The sequence below is a fragment of the Eubalaena glacialis genome, chromosome 19 (genome assembly GCF_028564815.1).
Source record: "Eubalaena glacialis isolate mEubGla1 chromosome 19, mEubGla1.1.hap2.+ XY, whole genome shotgun sequence".
Lineage (NCBI taxonomy): Eukaryota > Metazoa > Chordata > Mammalia > Artiodactyla > Balaenidae > Eubalaena > Eubalaena glacialis.
The window spans coordinates 57074688-57099602 of NC_083734.1; the positions used below are offsets into that span (position 1 = coordinate 57074688).

The 24915-nt window shown below is 55.3% G+C and overlaps 2 protein-coding genes across 6 annotated transcripts in view; one reads left to right on the forward strand and one right to left on the reverse strand.

The window, feature by feature from the left end:
- The window catches only part of TMEM104 (transmembrane protein 104), a 59452-nt gene extending 39739 nt beyond the window's left edge, over positions 1–19713 (reverse strand). Inside the window, exons 1-8 of one of the 2 annotated variants that reach the window (XM_061175735.1) lie at positions 19633–19713; positions 18903–19025; positions 11117–11238; positions 7739–7820; positions 7179–7278; positions 6200–6280; positions 2118–2217; positions 1580–1688 (exon numbers count right to left, since the gene is read on the reverse strand). In XM_061175735.1, the coding sequence (XP_061031718.1) occupies positions 1580–1688; positions 2118–2217; positions 6200–6280; positions 7179–7278; positions 7739–7820; positions 11117–11238; positions 18903–18947 (639 nt within the window). In that variant the 5' untranslated portion in view covers positions 18948–19025; positions 19633–19713. Of the gene's footprint in view, positions 1–1579; positions 1689–2117; positions 2218–6199; positions 6281–7178; positions 7279–7738; positions 7821–11116; positions 11239–18902; positions 19026–19632 lie in introns of those variants that run through there. The other variant, XM_061175734.1, reaches the window with a different exon arrangement.
- A 173-nt stretch (positions 19714–19886) lies between these two features.
- NAT9 (N-acetyltransferase 9 (putative)) lies at positions 19887–24047 on the forward strand. Of its 4 annotated transcripts, none has more exons than XM_061175193.1 (7): positions 19887–19968; positions 20558–20643; positions 21562–21671; positions 22248–22391; positions 23042–23101; positions 23311–23405; positions 23513–24047. In XM_061175193.1, the coding sequence occupies exons 2-7, from the start codon at positions 20567–20569 to the stop codon at positions 23645–23647; spliced, it is 621 nt and encodes a 206-aa protein (XP_061031176.1). In that variant the 5' UTR covers positions 19887–19968; positions 20558–20566; the 3' UTR covers positions 23648–24047. The 4 variants fall into 4 exon arrangements, with proteins under 4 accessions (XP_061031176.1, XP_061031177.1, XP_061031179.1 ...); XM_061175194.1 differs by having other exon boundaries at positions 19888–19964; XM_061175196.1 differs by lacking the exon at positions 20558–20643 and having other exon boundaries at positions 19910–19964.
- Positions 24048–24915: the final 868 nt, after the last annotated feature.

The window sequence follows — 24915 nt, forward strand, 5'->3', positions numbered from 1 at the left end:
AATAAGGCAGTAATGATGCTGCTAAATAATTCATCGGGCCGATGGCAGCAGCAATATTCCCAGCGCTCCATGTCTCTTCTGCCGATGGGCGGGGGAATGAGCCAGGCAGATCCTGCACAGCCTCCAGCAGCGCCCCCGGTAAAGACCTGCCTGAGGGGCTCCGCCGCTGACCCTCCATCCTGGACCTGCTCCCGGGTCTGTGCTGAGCCCCTTGGACCCTTTCTTCAACCTCCTCCTTCTGCCTGACTGTGCCGGTTAGAGACCCAGATGGGTCCTTACAATTACCAACACTTTTGCTAATTGTATCAATCACGGTTTGTTGAAATGCTGAGAGGCTAACAGGCCTCCGCTCTCCAGGGTTCTCCTGGTGGCCCTGCTGAGTTCTCTGCCTGCCCCCAAGGCTGGGGAAGTGGGGAAGGGGCTGGGAGATTAACCTGCCACCAAAGTCCCATCGGACCTCAGCTGAGATACAGTTCTCCTAGAAGACACCCTCCTAGCCGTAGCTGACCACCCGACTGCTCCAGAAACGCACAGAGGAAAACAAATCTCTCCCGGCGCTGGGGCCACAGGACTCCTGGGGTAGGTCGATAGGGTGGGACTCGGAAGGCGAAACCACCATTCGGCTGTCCTTGGGGTTAACAAATTCAGAGCCGAATAACACAGCTGGCGGGGCCGGGGGAACCTCTGCCAGGATAGGGATAATTAAGTCAAGAGGCTGACTCCCTAAGACTCCCTGAGAGGCCGGCTGTCTCGTGTCCCGCGTCCCGCTCCACATCGGCTAAGTGGCCGCGTGTCAAGCTGTGTGTCACCTAATGCACCTAAATCTGTGTCAGGGCTGAGGCGGACCAGGAGGAAGCAGAGAGTATTAACAGACACCACACAAGCGAAAGGGAACCATTTCTGAGTCGCGCCTGCAAAGCAGGCAGAGACAGACACCTGCCTCTGGTTTTGCGTCTTATTCCCAAGACCCGTCGGACGCGTTATTCAGCTCCAGTTCCCCCCTCCGCCCACCCCCACCCCGCCCCCAGCACAAAGCACTCAAGACGGAGCCTGGACATTCGTCTTCTTCCCTTGTCTGCGAGGAGCAGGGGAGACTGGGAGCGAGCTGGGCTGATCCCTCCTGATCTGGAGCGCTGTCTGTAACTGGGGTCGGCCGTGAGATGGCTCAGTCCCGCCTGCCTAGCCAGCAACCCCGGCACCCACTCACGCGCTCTTGGGCTGGCCGGGAGTAAGGTCAAAACGGGAAGTTTCCGGAAAGCCAACCCTGGCCCTCTTACAGGGCTTTGCTAAGCATGCCCCTCAAACCCCGAGATGAGTTCATAAGAGTTCACGGCCCTGGAGCTGGCGCCAACCCCAATGCCAACTCCAAACCACATACGATGGAAGCCCGGTGGCCGGGACGCTCTGGGGCTGGCACTGTAGCCACGTGATCCACTTTCTGCCCGGGACCAAAGCCCCAGTAATTAGCCAGGCTGTGGAGCTGTGTAGACTCTCCTCTCTGGGGAAAGTTCTAGCCGAGAGTGCAGGCAGCTCCCAGGCCCCTGGTCCCCCTGGTCCCCCGGCCTGGCCGGCCACTCACCAGGTAGATGCGGTAGGCGTCCACGCGGTGCAGGGGCCCCCAGCACAGGTCCGTGTCGTTGTACTTGGCATCGGCCTCCACTCCGCAGGAGTCGTTGCCCAGGGCGCTGCTGAAAGAGAACAATGGCTCAGTGTGGGCTTCCCTGCCTGGCCGGAAGCAGACAGAACCTGCCGTTACTAATCAGGGGCAACTGCCGCCCCCCTCCCCGCCTCCCAGCTGCAGCTTCAGGTCCCACGCTCTGACTCTCCACAAGCCACGTTTTTCTGTCTCTGGGGGCAGGCACCTTATTCCTGCTGCACTGTTTCCCGGCCACCGGTGGGAATCCCGGTCACCTTCCCAGCGGGGCAGGGATGGGGTCAGCGGTGAGCAGTGTCTCCAAAGGCCAGGACGCACAGCTGGCTGTGATGCGTGCAGAAAAGGGCCTCAGACATGATGGACTCGCTTGGTGTTGGGCTTCTACCCTGAGAAAACACTGCCCCGACTGCCCAAGGAAGCCCCTCTGGCTGCAGCTGGTCTGGGGGGCAGGGGGGACACTCACCAGGTCACCTGCATGAGAGAGAAGGGCACGGCGGCAGCATAGATGGCCAGGTCCCCATACAGGTAGATGATGATGCAGAAATAGAACAGGTTGACCCCCACTGAAAGCAACAAAGCCATCGGTCAGGGAGCCACAGGGAGACGCCGGCCTGCTTTTTTGATGACTACAGCTCTACCTCATCCACGGCTTTCGTTCTCCAAGCGGAGTGGGAAAACAACCCCCCAAGTCCTGTTTCTCATTCTGGCTGCCTACACTGAGAGGCTGGCGGGAGACACATCTGCTCGTGACTGTCGCCCGGTGGTGAGCGGGACTGGATCAGAGAAGTTCTGCATCCAGGGCGAGTGTGGGGCGTGGACTGGCCAGGGAGGACCCGGAGGTGTCTTCGCGCTCGGGACAGGCTGCCCGGAGGGGAGAAGGAGGGATGGCCTGAGTCAGGGGCCTGAACCCCCGGGCTCGCCTGGACCAGGGTCTCCTTCGCAGCCGCACACAGGGCTCTAAGACGAAAGACTGAGGGATTGAAAAGAAGAGAAGAGGAAGCGGCCCAGCTCCGGAAGCTGAAATCAGGAGGGTAAAAAGCCCTTGATTTCCAGAGACCAAGTGCCTCATTCTGAATGTGGCCCATCACCAAGCGCCCAAGAGGAAGAAGGGTGGCCTGGTGCGCTGGGGAGGGAGAGTGGCAGGAGTGGGACGGCTCACTTCCCTCCTTACAAGAAGCGTCTGCAGGGGAGGATGCTGACTTTGGAAGGGACGGGATGTGGAAGCTCCCTCTGCAGAGGCGAACCTTGGTCCCCTCTCCCTCCAGGAGGGGCCTGGACTAGGAGGCGGGAACTCAGGCTCTGCTCTTCATCCCATCGGCCTCTTCTCCTGACCCTGGCAAGTCCCTGACCGTCTCTAATCCTATGCAGTGAGAATTCAGCCAGTGCTAAATTCCATACGTGATTCCAGCTACAAAGATCACGGGTAAAAGTGCTGAAAAAAGCATCCGGGCCTTACAACCTCAGGGTCGTGGCCCCAGACGGCCAGTCTCAAACTCCCATTCAGACTGACTGCTTGTTTTTGGTTTCACTGATCTTAAGCTGCTGGAGTCTCCGAGAACAGAAAGAAAAATGAAGTGACAGTTCCCTTCTAATCCAGGTGGCTCAGATGAGCCTCTGGGTCCCCGGGGGAAAGCCAGGGACATGTTCCTCCTGGGCTATTTGAGGTCGGCTCTGCTCCTAGGAGCCTAGGCGGAAAAGACTCGGAAGATATGATTCTTGAAAGAACGCTGGATGTCCAAGCTCAGTGGCCCCTGGGGTAGCTGCCACTCACCCCCAGGCTCCGAGCCCAGCCCCCGCCCGTCTTTCCGCTCTGAGCCCACGCTCCTGCAGGGAGGCACCGCCCCTCCCCACTCCCAGCCTTTTCTCCACCTGCCGTGGACTCATGTCCGCTGTTTATAAAACTGCCACTGGCCCTCCCTGATCAATAAATTTCATTACGAGACACAAAGTGGGAGGATCAATGAACTTCCTTGAGGGCAGCAATGACCAGGACTGGCATTTCTCATTACAAGGACTGAGTCTGGACCCCAAGGGAGCCTTGTGTGGAGTGTGGCAGCCCTCCCAAAGGCGAAGGTGACAGTCTATGAATTAGGATCGAGCCGAGCAGTGGTTTCAACTGGGGGTGATTTTGCCTCCCACCCCCTACTGGGGACATTTGGCAAAGTCTGAGGACATTTGTGATTGTCACGACTGGGCGGTGCTACCGACAACTAGTGGGTAGAAGCCAGGGATGCTACTCAACATCCTACAACACACAGGGCAGGCCCTGCAATGAAGGACCCAGCCACACAGCTATAGTGGCGAGATTGAGAAACCCAGGAGCAGGTGGGAAAAGAGCATCCTTTAAGTCTGAGCTGCTCTTGTACGAACGTGTTTATTTTCTATCAGATTTGGGTAAACTAGGAGCCTAGTCTGTGGGGCACACACACACACACACACACACACACACACACACACACACACACACGAAGACAAAACAAAACCAGGGCTTCCCTGGTGGCGCAGGGGTTAAGAATCCGCCTGCCAATGCAGGGGACACGGGTTCAAGCCCTGGTCCGGGAAGACCCCACATGCCGCAGAGCAACTAAGCCTGTGTGCCACAACTACTGAGCCTGTACTCTGGAGCCCACGAGCCACAACTACTGAGCCCACGCGCCTAGAGCCCATGCTCCACAACAAGAGAAGCCACTGCAATGAGAAGCCCGCGCACCGCAACTAAGAGTAGCCCTTGCTCGCCACAACTAGAGAAAGCCTGCACGTAGCAATGAAGACCCAACACAGCCAAAAATAAATAAAATAAATAAATTAAAAAACCACAAGTTCCTAGAATTCTTAAAGAAATCAGGGCGGACTGTGAAACATGAAAATTAGGAAGGACGTTTAAGAGGTATATGTCTCCCCTCCAATGTGCATTTTATTTCAGAAGCTTGCATTTGGGAGGAGGCTGTGCAGCAGCCAGAAGGAAATGTTTGCCTCTCTGATCTGAGTCTAATGAGACGGGGAGAGATAGAAATGGAACAAAGGAAAAGCACAGAAGTGGGCCAGACACAACCAATCTGTTTTGGTTTTTTTAATAAATATATTTATTTTTATTTATTTATCTTTGGCTGTGCTGGGTTTTTGTCGCTGCGCGCGGGCTTTCTCTAGTTGCGGCGAGCGGGGGCTACTCTTCATTGTGGTGCGTGGGCCTCTCATTGTGGTGGCTTCTCTTGTTGTGGAGCACGGGCTCTAGGCACACGGGCTTCAGTAGTTGTGGCACGTGAGCTCAGTAGTTGTGGCTCGCGGGCTCGAGCACAGGTTCAGTAGTTGTGGCACACGGGCTTAGTTGCTCCGTGGCATGTGGGATCTTCCCGGACCAGGGCTCAAACCCGTGTCCCCTCCATTGGCAGGCAGATTCTTAACCACTGCGCCACCAGGGAAGCCCCCAATCTGGTTTTGATAAATTCTGAGAACCCTCAGTGAGGCTGGTCTGGTGGGGAGGATGGAGGGAGGCAGACCCCAAGGCAACCTCAATCAGGATCTTCCGTCACATCACACCATGGTGATAAACGGACCGCCGGATGTCCTAAGAAGCCATTGAGAAGATTCTAGATTCTAGTTTCCACAATTCCCCTTGGCTCTAACTTAGTGCGGCCACATTCAAGACAGGAAAGAACCAAGGGAGACGCTCCCCTCTGCAAACAGGGGCTTTGACGAAGGGGCACAAAATCTCCCAAGGTAACAGCAAGGTCAAGGAGTTTTTGAGACGTGTCTGACTTTCTGTGAAGGATCGAACATTTTAAAAAACTAAACCCTAAATAGCTCATCTTCCAAAAGAACAAGATTTGGAACGGAGGTCTAAGCTATTGTTGCCGGAACCAACAAGGCAGCACCCGAGCTGGGTGCTATCCTTCCGATCCCACCGAGCCGCAGGTGGAGCACACGGAGAGGTCACGATTAGATGCGCAGAGTCCAGAGAGCAGTCCTGAGCGTGGGCTCCTAGCGCCCTCTGCTGGCCACCAGGAAGACACGCAGACACACACACACACACACACACACACACACACACACACACACACACACACACACACACACACACACACACACACACACACACACACACACACACACACACACACACACACACACCCCCCCCCCCCTCCTACTGTCACAAGGTGGTTGCTCTGTCCTGTCCTAAACAGAACAGTCCAGAAGAAAAGAGAAGACAAGTCAGAAGTAATCAAGCAAGAGGCACAGAACCACCAGCCGCCTCCACTGGCTTCCTTCCTTGGAAAGCTGCTTGGGACTCTCAGCCTGTATGAGCTGTAGTCGCTAAGTAGCTGCTTCTTTATTCCTGATGCGCTGATGAACGGGGAGGAATCCAAGAAAACACCTTGAAGTGGTTCAGGCCTCTCAGCGAGGCGGTTTCGCAGGCTGAGGATCTGCTCCTCCCCCTCGCCTGCCCCGCCCCTAGTTGAGGCAGAACCCCCGCTCCGGCAGCCCCGGCCCCCAAGAAGGCACCAGCTCTCCCCCTGCCCCTGCCCCACCTGGAGAAAGCACTCCCACCTTTATTGAAGAACATGGAGGCCATCTGCCCCATCTCCACCCGGTCTGTGATCTCAAAAAGGTTCGGAGATCCGTGCCTCTCTGTGGAGCCAAGAAGAAAGAGGAAGCGGTTTTTTTTTTTTTTTTCTCACGAGGAAAAGCTCTTAGAAGGGGTGCTGAGTTCACTGAATCCTCCAGAAAAATGACATCCCAAGGGGTTCAAACTCTTGAGAAAAGTTTTCCTAATGTTTCCTGCTTGAAACATTTAAAAATATCTAGAGGGACTTCCCTGGCGGTCCAGTGGTTAGGACTCCACACTTCCACTGCAGGGGGTGTAGATTTGATCCCTGGTTGGGGAACTAAGATCCTGCAAGCCATGCGGCACGGCCATAAATAACTAGACTAAATTAAATAAGTAAATAAATAAATTGTCTATAGAAAGGGATCCCAGGGATGCTCACTGTGGGGTGAGAGGGAAGGCTGGGATGCTTCACCCTGGCGCAACTGGAGTGTGTGCGTGTGTGAGTGTGGGTGTGTGGTTGAGTGTGTGTGAGTGTGTGTGAGTGTATGTGTGTTAGTGAGAGTGTGTCTGTGAGAGAGTGTGTGTGAGACTGTGTGTGCACGTGTGCGAGTGTGGTGTGAATATATGCATGTGTATGAGTGTGTGTGTGTGTGCGCGCGTGTGAGGGCGTGTGCGTGCGAGTGTGAGTGTGTGTGTGTGTTGGGATAGGAGGAAGGACAGAAGTCAGAGACCTGACATTTACTTGAGCTTCCAGGGGCCGAGGTGAAGGGACCTCCCCAAGCTGCAGACGCCAGTTAGCAGCGGAGCCAGCAGGGCCGGTGCTCTGCTCTACTGTTCCATGGTGCCTTCCTCGGATCAACCCTCAGGTGGTAAATGCCAGAGGGTCTCTGTAGGCAGACCCCCGGGCCCTCTCCACGAGTAAGGGAAACCCCGCGGACCAGAGGGAAGCACAGGCCAGCCCAGAACCTCAAGACTTACGCACAGACAGGATGGGCCGTTTCTCTGCCCGCTCGTAGCTGTCCTGGATGAGGACATCACTGTCAGAGGCCGTGGAGGAGTCGTCGTCTTCTTCCTCCTCCTAGGAGGGGGTGGGATGGGGAGGATGAGAACAAACAAGGAAAAAGAGGGGGTACACAACTCTACAGCAAACCCCTGGGACAGCCAATGGAGAGCCTGTTTCCTTTGTAATTTCTTTCTAGAAGGTATCTGATTAGGAAGCTTTCAACACTTCCCTGCTGTCACATTAGAGGGTCAGACACACTGGGAGGGAGAAGCTGCGGCACAAAGGTTCAGAATGACTGAGCCAGCTCAAGGCCGGGGGTAGGAGGGACCAATAAGGGGATGTTAAAAGAGCAGAGACTGCGTTTGTTCTGTAAGCTGACAGGGCTGTGAGCTTCAGCTCCGGGCTGGGGTCCTGGAGCAGCGCTGCGGTCAGGAGCCCTCCAGGCGTCAGGAGGGAGGGGACTGGCTGCTGAGGGCCACCTCTGTGCACACGACTGCCTGGGGGCACTGCCCGGAGCCGAGAGCAGCACACACACCTGATGGGTTTCCATCCTCTTCCAGCGGAGCTGAGCGTTGGCTGCCGCCATGGCCTCCACCACAAAGGTAGTTGTCACAAAACTGCAAGGAAAGGCCACGTGTTAACTGCGAAAGGCAGGGAGGAGTTTGGAGAAGGTACAAAATAAAAGGAAAAGCCATTTAAGACCTGACCCGACCAATAAGCCCAAAGCATTCTCTCTCCTGAGGAAGGGATGACAACTTCTGAGATGGGTCTGACCTGATAAAAAAGCATGTGTGAATACGTGGTGCCTCTCATGCTCTCCCTGACGTCTGTCTATATTTAGAATGTATTTCCAGTGCACTGGAGAGAAGGGTGTGAAATAAGCTGATGGGAAGGAGAGAGAGTGAGCCTGGGGGAGAGGTGCTCCCTTGCCTGGGGGGCAAGGTGGTACTGCTCCCCAGAAGGGGCCTGTCGGGGGGGCAGAGGTGGGAGAGATGGGAGGACGGACACCAGGTAATGCTCTAAGCTGGGAAGAGGAGGCTGGTCCACAAGGGGGCCCTCCCAGAGCTTCTGGGAAGGGCAGCAGGCAGTTCTCACCTCTCCTCGCTAGCCAAGCGGTCAACCCCCAGTTACACACACTAACGGACGGAGCACAGGTGTGGATATAATTGAAAAGGGGGACTTCCCTGGTGGTGCAGTGGTTAAGAATCCGCCTGCCAATGCAGAGAACACGGATTCGAGCCCTGGTCCGGGAAGATCCCACGTGCCGCGGAGCAACTAAGCCCGTGCACCACAACTACTGAGCCTGTGCTCTAGAGCCCGCGAGCCACAACTACTGAGCCCACGTGCCTACAGCCCGTGCTCCACAGAAAGAGAAGCCACCGCAATGAGAAGCCTGCGCACCGCAACGAAGAGTAGCCCCCGCTCACCGCAACTAGAGAAAGCCCGCGTGCAGCAACGAAGACCCGATGCAGCCAAAAATAAAATAAATTAATTAAAAAAAATAATAATAATAATTGAAAAGGACACTTGGCTCTGGAATCATCCCCTCCTTCTTTTTTGGGGGGGTACCTTTACTTTCCTAATAATCTGGTTAGTATTAAAATAACTGTTACTTCAATATTAGTTATTAAAATAAACTACAATATATTAATGCATAATGTATTTTTAAAAATATTAATTAATTAGTTAATTTGGTTGCGCTGGGTCTTCGTTGCAGCAGGTGGGCTCCTTAGTTGCAGCTTGTGGGCTCCTTAGTTGTGGCAGGCGAACTCTTAGTTGCGGCATGCATGTGGGATCTAGTCCCCTGACCAGGGATCAAACCCGGGTCCCCTACACTGTGAGTGCGGAGTCTTAACCACTGTGCCACCAGGGAAATCCCAATAAACAATGTATTAATAAGTTAAAATATACCAATAAATTAATATATTTAATAAATTAAAACATATTAATAAATTAAAATATGTTCACATTTTAATTTCCTAATAATCTGGTCAGAATCAAAAGGGAAATTGGGAGGTGGCACCAGACGTTTGCTGAGAAGTCAGGCTGAGTGAAAAATCGTCTTTACTTAAGGAAACGGGAGAGACACGGATGACAGCGGGAGGGCTCTCGTTAGCAGCCGGTAGTACAGGGGAGGGCCACTTTCCTGCTGATAAAACCTGAGGAACGACTCCGTCCTTGCTGAAACGACCCGGGGTGGAACATGCATCTCCCTGTTTCTTGAAGCCACCCGGCAGGCTCTGCCGCCAGACTCGACCCCAAGCCCCTGCCTCGGGTGCTGTCACCTGCTGCCAGCTAGCTGGCTGCCTGGTCCAGCAGTCAGGTGGCTGGCGGGGGTGGGGGGGGGACGACACAGAGGTTAACCCACACCCACTCTATCTCGGTATGGGTGGGACAGCCGTCTCTGAAACTCCCACTCCAGCTGCCGCAGCACCTCCTAGAAAGGTTTCTCATTACCTTGCCTAAGTGACCGTTTTAAGGGCTTTAGATTTCCCCTTCTTTTGGGAAGTAAAACTAAAATCAGTCTTAAGGCATAAAGAGGCTTCTCCAGGTTGCACGAAGCCAGCTCACTGAGCAGGTCTGAACACAGATGGGTTGAGCGGGGTTGGGGCGTGGCGGCCCCTAGCTGGGGGCCCCCAATAATCACTTCCCGTTCAGGTGGCTGCCTGAGCTGCAGGTCCTTTGAAGGGGACTGCAGGGTCACAGAAGGACAAGGACTTCTGGGGCTCTCGGTTGCCAGGGCTCGCAGTACGTAATGAGCCAACAGTCCCTCCAGGCTGGCCACAAAACCCCCCAGAAGAAAACGTGGGAAGAAACTGAAAAACACGGGTGTTTTCCCATCCTGTGCAGCCTCCTCTAGGTCTCAACTCACTTCAGCTACTAAACTGTTTCATTCCTCCACTAGTGCCCCCTCCTTTGTCCTTCCAATCTGCTGCCCTCCATGGCCATGGACCACCTACTTCAAACCGTGGCCACCCCAGTCTCCTGAACCCCTCACCTCGCTACACGTTTTCCCCTTATCACCCATCACCTAACGTACTCTACACCTGTCATCTTCACTACTAATTGTCCGTCTCCCTGGAGAAGGGAGGTAAGTCTGCGAGGACAGGGATCTCTGCTCTGTTCAGTGGAGCAGAGCCCCACGCACCGAAGAACAGGGCCTGCTGCCGCTTCTCTCGGGGATGGCACCCCTTGGGGGGGTGGTGCCAGGTGTTCCCTCTCCCTCTTTTATGCAGCTTTCGGATTCCTACCAGCTTGAGGGGGCTGGAAACGCTGAGCCCTAAATCCCTTCCTAGCCTGGGGCACCTGCCTGTGAGATCCCCGAGGAGTCGTCCGTAGAAGCACCAGCTGGTGGATCCCAGGTGAATCCCACACACCTGCGCAAGGTGCGGGCGCCCCTGAAGGCTGAGGCAGGCGCTGGCCTCCTATTTGCTGCCGAGGACAAAGCCAGGCGAGATTAACACCTAACTGCGCGCACCTGCGCGTTTATCGCTGACTCTGTGGAACTATCTTAGACAAATTCTGAATTCCAAACTGATTTCCCGTTATCTCCTGAAACATTCGTGAGATTCTCTTCTGTGGTTAGGTGGGACTTTCTCAGGGAACAAACGTCGATGGTAACATTAAGAAAGGGTACAACAGGGGAGGCAAAGCAGCTGGGTAAGAAACACACGAGCACCACGGTGAGACACCCCACAGCCTAACTGGAGGTCTTCACTTCTCAGTGACTGGGGGTGGACAACCGCTCCATCAGAGCGAGCCCCTGAGACCTCTGGGCCTCCTTTCCTGGCTCCGGGCACCTGTTAGGACTCGCTCACCACAGACGTCTTCCCCCACACTGATGGAGAGAGCTCGGGCTTCCTGGGCAGACTCCCCCAGCTCTGCCCCCAGCCCCCCGGGGGTGGCCTCTTACCTCATGAAGCCCAGGAACACCAGCAGGACCAGGCTGACAAGCCACCCAGCCGTGGCAAAGGCCTTGGGCATGGTGAGCGCACCAGTGCCCACGATGAGGTTAAACATATACACCAGTCCGACCTGGAAGCAAGAGAGGTGACATTCGAGCCCAGAAATTAATGAGCCTCACCCCCGAACGGCTCCCAAGGGTGACCCTGGGCAATGGCAAAACCGTGGAGGCCAGGAGGCCAGGCCTTTGCCAGGCGAGCAGGTAAGCAGGGAGGGTTCCACCCAGGTTCCAGGGAGGCGGGATCTGCAGCCGGCTGCTGGGAGCCAAACGTGAACACCTGGAAGACTGAAGCCCCGCGTCCCATCAGTCTTTTCAAAATGCCCCTGGCGATGGGTTTGATTCTCCACTGTGGCTGTCATCAGCCCCATCGCCGCCTCAGTGCACACCGTTCAGAGCTGTGTCTCACACGACAGCTCTGTGCTCAACCGGCCTGCAGGTTTCCTGAGGGCGCGCCATCACGTCCGGGGTACCCGGCACATGGATCAACCCATAGTGCTGACCCCCCAAAAAACTCCCACTTTGCCAAGGCCACTGAGCACGCGACCCAATCCTCCTCTCCGCCCATTCTTGCCACCAATGCCCTTTGGGACGTCGACGTTCATGCTGCTTCCCTTTTCCTGCCCTCTTCCCCGTGCTAACTTCAGGGATTAAAAAAAAAAAAAGATAATTCACGTGCCATAAAATTCACCCTTTTAAAGTACACAGCCTTTCAGTATATTCACAAGTTCTGTAACCAGCATCACCATCTAATTCCATTTCATTACCCCACAAAGAAACCCCCTACTCACCGGCAGCCCCTCCCCCTCTCCCCTGGCAACCAACCTCCCAGCGGAACTGCTGGGTCACTGACTTCAGGTTTTAAACTTAACTCACACCAACTTGACTCTAGCTCAGCTAATTACAATTATTCCCTTCTCGGGCTCTCGATCATGAAATCCCTTTCTCTGACCTGAAGCCCCTGCCGCCTACAGCCCTGTGCACTCCCACTGACCCGCCTCTGTCCTCATCATGATGCCCAGTCCCCCCAAACCCTCCCTACCCAGGCCACCACCTCCACGGCGGCCTGACAATCGGCTGGTTGCTCAAAGCTCGCACTGCCCCGAGCTCCCCACACCTTCCCCGTTCTAACCTCTCTGGCCCCCAGCCTCAGACGACCCGGCACCCGCCTCCTCGACTCCCTAATGGGAAGCTGCTAAAGGCTCCTGGAATTATTAAAAAATTCTAACCATGAGTCCCCTAACAGATGGTCTCTTCACCTGCGGTCCGGCAGCAACAGATGTTCTTTACTCCTCCCTGTGGACTTGCGAGTATTTCCCACGCACGTAAAGGCTCCAGACCTCAATCTCCAAGTCCCAGACCCACGGCTCCCATCTCTCCCAGATGGAGGCTGCACCTCCAACGCTACGGAGGGGACGGAGACCATCTGACATGCGCTCCCCAAGCCTCGCTCCTTCCGAGCTCAAAAGCCGGTGTTGGCCTCCCCTCTGCCCCACTCCCCATGTCTGGGGGAGCACGGGTGCTTCCTCTTCCCTGACAGGCTCAGCCCTGCACCTGAGCTGGGCTCGGCTCTTTCTGGAATATCCTCCTCCTCCTAGCTCTCTTCCCCTCTGACTGCGAACGCTCTCGACACCTTTAAAACGTTGCCCTCTCACTTTCCCTCAACCCGACTCCTTGAAGGAGCAACCTATATCCTCTGCCTTCATTTCCAACTTCCTGTAGTTTGTGATTTCCATCCCCAGAACTCTTTTGAAACTGCATCCTTAAAAATCACCAATGACCTCCTATTTGCCAAATCCAATGGCTTTCTTAGACTTAATCTTTCTTGCACTTCTGACGTTGGCGGTCTCTTTTTCTCTCTACGTTTCTTTTCCTCAGCAACATCATTCAACCTCAAGGCTTTAACCATCATGGCAGACTGTATTTCTCTTAGTACAAGCCTTTCTGCAGACCTCAAATCCAACTGCCTGCTGGTCACCTCCACCTGGACACCCCAGCGTGGCCTCAGCTCCCCCCTTCCCCTCCATACCCCAGTGCTAGTGATTTTATTTCTGAAGAGTCTTTTGTGGGTGCCTCTGGCTCCTATTCCATTTACAATTCAAGTGAACCATTTCTGGCCTGGCCTATGACAGTAGGTTCCTAACTAGTCTCCCTGTACTCCACTAAATTGGCTGACTTAACAGTTTGCTTTACCACTTGTTTCTGGTCTTTAGAAGACAAACACCAGAAACACCTATCCATCGCTCGTTTTCACCTCCCCTTTCTGAGAAATATGCATTTTTCAGTATTTAAATTTTTTTCCAAGATAACCATGTGCTGCATTCTTAATCAGAAACACACAAATTAGGGCCCATTCTCAGAACAGCCTCAGTCAGATCTAAAAAACAAGACGAAACAGAGATAGGGAGCATCGGCTACCATTCTGGGGCCCTTGACAGGGAGGGACAGGATTCCGGGCAGGTGCTGACTGGCCATGTGAGTGCTGGACAAACGGGAGGGCGTCCTGTAGAGAGGAAACAGCTCTGCCCAGAGCCCATGTACACTTGACACAGGGCACCAAGCCCTTGTGCCTCCCACCCAGCCCCTCAACTCCCACCCACCATGAGCGGCCCATTCAAACGCCTGTCCCACCATAAAGCCCTTCCCAGTCTCCCAAACCCATCTTGCTCCCTCTCTCAAAGCAAGAACACTTCTTACGCCCTAGTTTGGGTTTTTGATGTTGATGTGTTTATCTTTTCCCCACTATTAAATCTGAGGCTCGTTGTGGTCGCAACCTGCATCTCACTTCTCTCTGCATTTCTCGGGGTGCCTGGCACACGGCCTCAAGATGGGGGTCCTCAACGGCTCTGGCTCAGGTCCTCTCTGCCGTGAACCCTCTCTGCCTGAACCTTCGTCCCCTTTTAAACATCACGGTCTCACTCTGATCCCCCAGGCAGATCCCAGAAGAATTAAGACAAGTTTGAATCGTCTTCCTCTAGCTCCTGATTGGATCACAAAACCATGATGTGGTTCCCCTGCCAGGAGTCTTGGCCCAGGGTGATGTTATGAGAATAAATGTGAGGGTGACAGCTGGCCTTCTGAATTGACTTTTCACAAATGGGAACGTCTACAAACTAACTTTGACTTTTGTTGGGTTTAACTTCAATCACCGGCACTCTGAGGCGAGTACATCCAGGTGTGGGCTCGTTTGCTCACTTACTCAGCAGCTACCGAGAGCCTTCCACAGTCCTGGCCCTGTGCTCAGAGCCCAGGGAATGACAGCGAGCAAGACGGACAGGAGGACACAGACAAGAAAACAAACGATGATTACCGCCTCGGAGAAGCGTTCTGAAGGAAAGAAGGGGCTCCATGGCAAAGAATAGTGGGTCAGCACTTCAAGTAGAGGACGGCCTCGTGGTGACACTCAAGCCGGGACCTGAAGGCCGAGCAGAAGCCACCCAGGCAAAGGGCCAGGGGAGACACTGGCAGGTAGGAAGGCCTAAGGTGGGAGAGGGGGAGGGATGTTCCAGGAACTCTGAGGCCAGCGTGGCTGCAGCATGGCCAGCCAGGCTGCAGGCAGACTCCCGGGCCCTGGTGCACAGGACAGGGAGTTCGGCGTCACAGGCAGGGTTGTAAGCAGGACGCTAAGAGACCAGGCCCTGGTCGATGACCTAACGTCTGATCTCCCGGCAGCTTTGTTCTCTGCGTATCGCTTTTATAAGCTGTAACACTCTGAAGGGCAGAACCTTATTTCTTTATGGAAAACAGCCCTGGTGATGGGCTCGTGACAGAAGTTAAGAGAAAGCAAAGAGGCCTAAGAAAGGGATGGTTCTCAGCCAAAAGTTTTATGGGGATGGGACTTCCCTGGCGGTCCAGTGGTTAGGACTCTGCGCTTTCACTGCAGGGGGCATGGGTTCGATCCCCGGTCCGGGAACTAAGTTCCTGCAAGCCGTGGGGCGCAGCCAAAAAAAAAAAAGTTTTATGGGGAAATTAAGTAGTACAAGAAGCATTTGTGAACTCAGGGATGCCTGAAGGTCTTGGGATGGAAAAGTCAAGGGTCTACTGTCAAGCAGCGTTTCTCAGCCTGAGTGCTGCTGACATTTGGGGCCAGATCACTCTTTGCTGTGGGCCTGTTCTGTGGATTGTAGGATGTTTAGCAGCATCCCTGGCCTGTACCCACTAGATTCCTGTACCCCCCACCCTGCCCTTGTGTTGTGACGGTCACAACGTCTCCAGACATTGCCAAATGTCCCCTGGGAAGCAAGACTGCCACCAGCTGAGAACCACTGCTGATAAAGACGCAGTGAGGGGCTTCCCTGGTGGCGCAGTGGTTGAGAATCTGCCTGCCAATGCAGGGGACACGGGTTCAAGCCCTGGTCTGGGAGGATCCCACATGCCGCGGAGCAGCTGGGTCCGTGCACCACAACTGCTGAGCCTGCGCGTCTGGAGCCTGTGCTCCGCAACAAGAGAGGCCGCGATAGTGAGAAGCCCGCGCACCGCGATGAAGAGTGGCCCCCGCTTGCCGCAACTAGAGAAAGCCCTCGCACAGAAACGAAGACCCAACACAGCCAAAAATAAATAATAAATAAATAATAAATAAATTAAAAAAAAAAGACGCAGTGACATAAACACACTTCCAATGGAAACTTCAAATAAACCTCAGTGAAAAAGACTTTTTTACGAACTTGACAAGGAAGTTAATTAGGGACCAACTATTGGCAGTTAGGAGCAGAAATGAGTAATCACATTTGTCTTGGGTTGTTGCTATTTTTTAGTTCTGAGGCAAGCACTCCGGGCCTGGTGGTGCTGCGGGGAATCCCGTAGGGAAACGTACGCCTTCTCCACCTTCCTGGCCAGAGTTAAACCCTCCTTGCTTTCAGTAACGGGGATCAGTAAGGACCACTCCCAAGGAGCAGAGCACGACGCAGGACGCAAACCTGAGCTGAGCCGCAGGCCGGGTGGAAGGCAGTTGTGAAGCAGGAGGAAACGGGGGAGCGAACTGCTCTTCTGCTTGTTAGGTGACAGCTCTGTGGGGACAGCCTCCAGGGAGGCATGACCAAAAGCTGTGAAATAGAGCCCTGCTGTGGTCTCAATAAAGAAGGCTATGCAAACCGAGCTTCCTCCTGTTCCGGACTCTTCCTCTGTGGCTGAAGCGGAGAAGGCACAGTGCCTGTCCCTTGGGGCGGCTGACCCGCTCCCCTGTGCTCGAGGGGGTCCAGTGCAGCGTTCCCGCGGCCTCACCCACAGGTGTGCATGAGGCAGGGGTCACGGGCATCTTTCAACAGCTTCCCCAACGACAGTTGTCAAAGGAAACAGAAGGTGGCAGAGATGCGGAAGCAACAACTAGGGTTTCAGACCGGGAGACAAGCCCTCTTTCCTTCGAAAGCACCCGCGTCGATCTTCCGCGAGACCGGCCAGCAGAAGGCAGCCTCAGCAGTTATCCTTAGGTAGGCAGTGACCCCCTTCTTCCTCTATTTTGATCACACGATCCCTTCAGTGCTGAGCCCCTCGTGGTCCCCATAAATGGGGAAACAGACACGCCTGTTCTGAGATCACTTATGGGGGGGATGCATGGGCCTAAACCATGCTCCTGCGTCCAGCACTATCCTTGAGAGGGTTTGTCATCCGAGTCCCCTGCGAGGCTCGTCTGCCCATTACACACAGTTTATGCAGAAGAGTGCAGGCTAAGGCAAACACCCCTGACACCCAGGAGGGGCAAGAACTCACAACAGGGTACCGCAGAGGTAGGGAGAGGCTTGGTGCTGGGAATGACCGGGTTACGGGCTGATGCACCGCTCAGGGTCACGGTCTCCCAAGGCAGGCAGAGCAGGTTCCGCCCACATCGTGCTGAGCAGCAGCTGCGGTAAAGTCCATTCCGCAGCCTCTCTGGGCTCAGGGGGTGGTGCACCTCATACCCTTCTCCTGGTCTCACAGGGGACCAAGAACCATTCTCGCAGGATGGCAGAGTTAAGGAAACCTCAGGCAGAAGGTGTGTTCTCGGCTCAAACCGAGACCACTAATCCCGGTTAACGCCACCTCATCCTCAGCACCATCCACCTTTCCCCTGCCTCTCGCTTCACCGGCAGGACAAGAGAATACGAGCAGTTGTTTACGGCCGGTGCCCAGAGTCCGCCCTTGAACACATGCCTCAAACAAAACCGAACACATAGGAAACGGAGGAAAAAATTTAAAAAAAGCAGAACCCGCTGAGGCTTTTAGGTCTCACTGCCCCATTTCCTGTGGGCACATGCTGACATGTGAAATGATTACTGAACAGCTGGAGGCACAAGAAAAGTGGGCACATCAAAGGTTTTCCTTCCCAACACTCAGCTACAGAAATAACTCATTTCCTCGCCTCTAAGCTTACAGATGTTGTAAGATGACGCAGGAACCGCGGTGACTTTCACAGACAGTGTGGACATGTCACTGCTGATACCAAGAGGAGGCTGTGAGCTGTTACGCAATTCCACTGATGAGAGGGGCGTGACCTGATTCATTCCAAGGCTCAGGAAAGACTTCCCCGGACTTCCCTGGTGGTGCAGTGGTTAAGAATCTGCCTGCCAATGCAGGGGACACGGGTTCGAGCCCTGGTCTGGGAGGATCCCACATGCCGCGGAGCCACTAAGCCCGTGCGCCACAACTACTGAGCCTGCGCTCTAGCGCCCGTGAGCCACAACTACTGAAGCCCAAGCGCCACAACTACTGAAGCCCACGCGCCTGGAGCCCGTGCACCGCAACGAAGAGTAGCCCCCACTCGCCGCAACTAGAGAAAGCCCGCGCACAGCAACAAAGACCCAACGCAGCCAAAAATAAATAAATTTATTAAAAAAAAAAAAAAAAAAAGAAAGACTTCCCTGATAAATTACTGAGGTGAAGGAGGTTCCCTTGGAGCCACACACAAATGGCACAGACCCAGCAGGAGGACCCTAGTGTGAGGGTTTTTGCCAGCTGTTCTCAGAGGTGCTTCCTTATGCATCACACCCCAGCTCTAGAGTCTACGAAGCTGGCAGAAACAGAGCATGGATCCCCAGGCAAGTGCAGAGCAGGGCAGCTGTTGAAGGTTAGGTACTTTCTAGAAAGAGGACTCTTGCTACTTAAGGCAGTGCTGCCTTTCTCTGGGATACCTGGTAGCAACATGAATCAATCATTTGATTATTCCAATCCTCCAGCTACTCATCCAAGCAAGAGGATTCCGTGATGTAACCATGACCAATCTCATATTACACAAAGAAGATAAACTGAGTGTACGTGTGAGGGGTGGGGGTAAAGCAGACCCAAGACAGTGAGAAATCAACCATTCTAGTTGTCCTAGTTACAGACTCCACCCAACGGCAATTGGAGGTCTCTGTATGCTTTCTCCGCCTCTTACGCCATCCAAGACTATAAAAGTTGTGCAACTTAAAATTCAGCTGAGAACCGAAGTGGTTTCAAACTGCTGAGGGGAGCAGAACCCAGAGTCAACAGCCGACTGCCTTCACCCATCTGAACTGGCCTCAGTTTGCAAGTGCTGGCAGCCCTGAGACAAAAATAACGAGCGAGCAAGTCCGTTTTCCTTTCTTGACCACTCTCTGATCAACACGTGAAGAGTGAACAAACCTGACTCTCATCATACATTCACCGTGGCTGCTGCTGAAAGGGGTTCCCAGACCGCGGCTATGAAAGCCGCTGGACTCACGAGTACAGTCCACAGGAAGCAGTGTGCTTCTCCAGAAGCCAAGGGCACTGATGTGGGCAAAACAGCTCCAAAAGTAAAACTCACATAAGGAGAATAGAGCTCCCCGGTCTCTGTGATTTCACCCGCCATTTCCAAAAGCGAGGAAGGGTCCCTCGGCTGCCAAGGTTCCTTCCGTGCCGGGGCGGCGGCGGCGGCGGCGGCGGCTCCCTAGGAAAAGAACAGACTTCAGCTTTCTGATGGACCTAGACGCGGGCGGAGGGATGTCTACAGCGCCACCCCCTCCCTGTCCTTTAATCACAGACACTTATGGCCTTATCTGTTAAAAGAGAGCCCGGAGGGAAGGACCTCCCTGTATGATGACACCTGGGTGGTTTCTTCTAACTTTTTCCTGTCTGTGCAAGGCATGTATTCACTGCCGCTCAGACTCCAAGTGATTTAAGGGGCCTCAGACGCCACTAAGAGTCACCACCACAAGGGTCCCCTTTACACACTCTGGTTATCCCCCTTTTAATGCCAGGAACAGCGAGCTCACTACCACACAGGGAAGCCAAGTAACTGCCTGCCTCCTCCGCCTAGAGCAAGGGGCTGGGGGCTTTCCTAGGTCGCCCCCCAACCCAACTCCTTGCCCCAGAGCCTCTCCTTTTTAACGGGGCCTCCACGTCTCCCAACCTGCCTTAGGGCTCTCCACCCTCCAGCCTCCCCCTCTTCCCAAGAGGCCCTCTCCGAGCCTCTCCCCCATTTCTTCCTCCCTCCTGGAGGAGCCCCGAGTCTGGCACCACCCCATTCCATCCCACCCTCCCGCTCCGACACCTACAGCGAAGCTTGCTCCCGCTGCCGCGGCCGCTGTCTCCGACCCGGGGTTGCTGCCGGCGCCAGCTGTCCCGCACCAGCGCCGGCAGCACGCATGCGCCCGCACCGGGAGCCCACCTATTTTGTGCGTGCCTTGGGCGGGGCGCACGGCGCTGATTGGGCGTCTCGCGGAGGCGGGACCGGGATTGGGCCCCGGCGGCTGCCGTCTGCGTGGCGGAAGTGGGCGGGGTGCGCTCCCACGCGCATGCGGGAGGGGGGCCCGCCTGCCAGGTGGGAAAGCGGGGCTGGTTGGAAGGGGTGGATCGCACCTGCTGGGGACACGTTCGTCGGCGAAGAGTGGGTGTGAACTTGGCCGTGCCGGGACCCCAGTGGTTGTGGGGGTTCGAGAAGAGTAGCCTGTAACTCCTCACAAAGGGGAGGGGATTGAGGCCTTAAGCCTGCCTCACCCAAGAGTGGCCAGGGAGGCCCCGATGGCTTGGGGGGGGCAGGAAGAGGGAGGGCCCGAGCCCAGTGGGGTGGTCGCTGGGAAAAAGGGTTGGAAATAGGTTTAAGACAGGGCTGAGAAGTAACCGTGGGGCGGAGTCTCAGAACTGGGGCGAGTAATGGGAGTTCTGGTGATGAGTCTTGGTGCTTGAGTGTGGGGCATCGAGGTTCCGGGTGATGGGGCTGAAGGGGCTGGCAGAAAAGGCAGCCCATATTTGGCCCCTTGAGATGCGAGCCCAGGATTGTTTAATCATCTTTCACCAGCCGGGTTCCCTTTCTTGCCAAGGGTTTAAAGTCCGTGTTCTCTGAAGTGTTTGGAAAGGAAGAAGGACAGAGGCTCTTCTGACAACTTAGCCCCCGGAGGCATTTAGCGAACTGAGAGCCGGGGCTCCCACCCTAAGTGGGAGGAAACTCAGGTGCTGAAATCTTTGCCCTCCCACCCGCAGGCTGCTACCATGAGGTTAAATCAGAACATCTTGCTGCTGGGAAAGAAGGTGGTGCTGGTACCCTACACCCCAGAGCATGTGCCTAGGTAACCGTTCCCCTGACATGGGGTGCAAGCCAGCTCTCCAAGGTGCAGCGAGGAGGGTGAGCCTGTCTTAACCCAAATCTCAGAGGCTGTTTTTTCTGAGAAGGAGAAACATTGGTGTGAGAAGTAATTGCATACAGGAAAAAGTGAAAACTGAAACAGAGGGCTATGACCTCCCTGGAAGAAGACATCCATCCCCCTGTTTCTCCCTTCCATCCCCTCAGCTTCCTTTTTGGCCTTTCAGCCAGGAATTCTTTTATGTAAACTACATGTGTGCAAGAAAAAAAAGATATTGTCTTCTAATTATAAATGAGTGCCATTCCTCTGATGCCAGTAAATAGGCTCAGTTCTTGGAAACTAAATGTTAGCTTGTCATAAAACTGAGCAGGTGGGTTGTTGTGAGGTATACTGCTTGGAAAGGCCAGGACTGAGTCGCAGGGTGGGACTGTTGTGGGCCAGGTGACGAATGTCTGGTAAACAGGGATGCTGGTGCTGTAGGCACCAGCTGTAGGTGTATTCTCTACTTGTAGTTTTCCTTTTGGGGGTTCCTGGTGCCTGGGCTTTGTGGAGATCTGTCCAGCCTTCTTTGCTGAGTTTGGCTTGCCATTACTTCCCCTCGGGAATTTGAGGAATGTTTAGCTTCAGACTGCTCCCCCGCACTGACCCCTGAGGTAGGAGTGGAGGCTGGATGGATAGAACTGCCTCCTGCTGTTCTCTTTAGGACTAGCCTGCCTCTAGTTCTTGGGCCTGTGGCCTCCTGCCATAGGAGCCATTATGACCCTTTCTTGGGGTTCTTCTCTAGCCCTCTGTTAGCCCTGGGGGGTTCTCCTCTCAACCATCCATTTCTTCATCTCATAAAGCGTCAGACTTAGGCTTCTGAATTTGTTCTGCCTGCCAAAGGCCGACCCTCCGTCCCTGCAGGTACCACGAGTGGATGAAATCAGAGGAGCTGCGGCGTTTGACAGCCTCCGAGCCGCTGACCCTGGAGCAGGAGTATGTGATGCAACACAGCTGGCGGGAAGATGCAGACAGTGAGAAGTGGAGGCCCCGGGCTGTGCCGGTCATGGGAGGGCTGATTCCAGAGGCCTTCCCGGGTTCCCACCCTTCCCTGTTCCCAGCTGTAGCCCTGCTGGGGCCACAGAAAGTTTGCAAAAAACACTTCGTGAAAAGCTTGGGAGGTGCCTGAAGCGCTCAGGCTGTGATGCCCCCTGAAGCCCTCAGGCTGTGATGCCCCCTGAAGCAAGTCCCTGTGGCTGACGCTTCTGTCCTCTTCCCCACTCACCGCACCAGGCGTGAAGGGATTTAGAGAAAGGAAAGCATTTGGGGCTCTGGCTGTAAATCGAGGCCCTGCCCCTTGTGCCCCTTGCTGCAAGCCCCGTGTGGTTCGTGCTCTCTGAGAATACAGTTGCTGTTTGCAGAAGGCCATTGTTTCCTGCATGAAGCCGATTTAGGCTTTGTAATCAGCTGAAGGAAATGCTGGCTCCCTTTTTCTGCCAGACTCAGAGACAGTGGTAGTTCTTTGCAGTTCTCTGGCTGGGGTAGGAAGACTGGCCTCCCTGCACTCCTTTGGGGAGTGTAGGTGATAATCCCGTCGCCTCCTTCCTCAGAGTGTACCTTCATCGTGCTGGATGCAGAGAAGTGGTGGGCCCAGCCAGGCACCGGCGAAGAAAGCTGCATGGCAGGAGATGTGAACCTCTTCCTCACGGATCTAGGGGACCCCTCCTTGGGGGAGATTGAGGTCATGATTGCAGGTTTGTTCCACCTGGCCCTGCCCTCCATCCCTCTGGTCCTGCCCTCCATCCCTCTGGTCCTGCCCTCCATCCCTCTGGTCCTCAGATCCGCTGAACCTGAAGCCACCGAGGCTGTGTAGGACACTCAGAGAGCTCCATGGGCAGCTCCGGCCTTGGTGAGCCTAGCACCTGGCTGGGCAGACTGTCACTTGGCACCCTGTTAGCCTTGTGGCTCACCCCTGGTAGTTCATTTTATTCCCTTCTCATGCTTAGGTGTGAACTTAACCTTTGGTTTTAGGGTCTTCAAACTGCAGTCTGCCCCATCCTTGGGGTGGACTGGGGACCCTCCAAAAATAAATGATCTTCCCTGGAGCATCTCCCCATGCCGTGGGAGGAGCCCCTCCAGTTTCTGTGTCCATCAGGGTCCTCAGCCTCTTTCTAAGGGGCCGTGTGACTGTCCTCGTGGGGCAGCACACTGAGCCGAAGGGGTCAGTTTTGGGGTCAGGTTGCTGGGTGCCTCTAAGCTGTGCGACCCCAGGCGAGTCATTTAACTTCTCTGGGCCTCTGTCTCCTCATCTGCAGAATGGTACCCATATTTGCGAACTTCCTAGGGTTGTGAGGATGACGTGAGCCGGGCACGCACTGTCAGTGACTGTTGTCATTCCTCCTAGAGCCCAGCTGCAGGGGTCAGGGCTTGGGCACCGAGGCCGTCCTCATGATGATGTCTTATGGTAAGGAAGGCCGAGCAGGCCAGGTTGGGGAGAAGTGGCCAGGCCCCAGGAGAAGGCGAGGGCGTGTTGGGAGGGAGCCTTCAGGCCTGAGGGTGGGAGCCGGTGACAGGCGTTTCCATCGCAGGCTGGGACAGGAGGGGCCGAGGGTGCCGGGGAGGTGGGGGAGAGCTTCATCCTGCAGCTTATCCCTCTCTAATCTCTTCTGGGAGGAGTGACCAAGCTAGGTCTGACCAAGTTTGAGGCTAAAATTGGGCAAGGAAATGAACCGAGCATCCGGATGTTCCAAAAGCTTCACTTTGAGCAGGTGAGGATGGTGCCAGCGAGAGGGTGAGGCCTGGGTCTGGGCGGGCCCAGTGCTGCTAGGACTTGGGCCTGTAACTTAGCCGGCCCTGCTCTGTCTGGATCACGTAGGTGGCTGTGAGCAGTGTCTTCCAGGAGGTGACGCTCAGACTGACGATGAGTGAGCCGGAGCGGCACTGGCTTCTCGAGCAGACCAGCCACGTGGAAGAGAAGCCCTACAGGGCTGGGGCGTCGGAGCGCCGCTGACAGCCGGCCCTGCGGACCAGCCACCCTGTGTGGATGGGGGTGTGAGACCAGAGCCCTGCAGCAGGCAAACAGAGGGGGCCTGTGGGGCAGAGTGCTCTGGCCTTGCTCCAGCCTGGGACTCTCCTCCTGGGGCCCTTCAGACTCCGGGCTGGACTTGCCTTGGCCTCCCTCTGGCTGGCCTTGTGGCTGAGCCACTCCAGGGCCAGCCCCTCCTCCTGGCCAAACCTGGACTCAGACTCTTGGAGTCTGGAGCGGACGGCATGAATCCATGGGAAGAGGCAGGGTGGAGGTGCAGCTGGAGACGAGGGGGCGCCTGGTGAATGGGCAGGACCTCCCTTTCCCCCGGAGGGCCAGAGGGGCCGCCGAGGCTCTGGCGGGGAGTAAAGCGCACTGCACACAGCTTGCCCTGTTCTCTCATTGGGCCCGTGTGGAGGTGAGCTGCCAGGAGGGCCAGCCTGCGGCATCTGGTCCAGCGGCGTAGCGACAGGGGAGGGGTAGCTCGGTCCTCTGTCATCCAGCAGAAGCAGGCGGGTGTGACCCCGGGAGGCCTGGAAATGATTGAGTTCGGCCCTGAAGGACAGACAGGTGGCTTGGAAAGTGGGCGAGTGTCCTTGCTCCTTTCTCTTTGTAGCCAGTTTCGAGGGTGGAGTAAGTTAGTTTTGGATGCAGCTCCATGTGGCTGGAGTACCCCCCCTGCTGATGAAGCTTTGGGCCTCCTGCTCAGTTGCAGGGTCTTCCGAAGGAAGCGGAGGCCACTGAGCGGTGTCCTCCTGAGGGCACCTGCGTCCTCGTGCTCCACGCCTCATCCCTCCGCCTCTGGGAGCAGCTGCACCTGCAACGGCCACTGGGGGGTGCCAGAGGCACAGGTTTGGATGATTAGGCTGCTTGGCAACCGGGGCTTAACAAGCAGAGCCGGGCCAGGTCTCCCCACCTCAGAGCGAGGGGGGACACCCTTTGACTTCTAACCCCGTCTCATGCCCTGTCGTAATCTGGGGTGGCCATCAAGAAAAGTCAGGCATGTTTCAAAACACAACTGGAGAAGAGACTCTTGAGGGCACCTAGGACGTTTTCAAGGGGAGGAAATGGTCCCAGGCAAGTTGAGGCACTTGCCCAAGGCCCCAGAGCTTTTGATGGCAGAGCCAGAACTGTGGCTGACGACTCCCAGCTCGCAGGCCTCTTGATCCTGGCCTCTCACACCAGACTACGCATGTGGAAAACTAGAATCTAAAACATGCCTGAAGCTAACACACAAACTTTGCTTGCTGGGG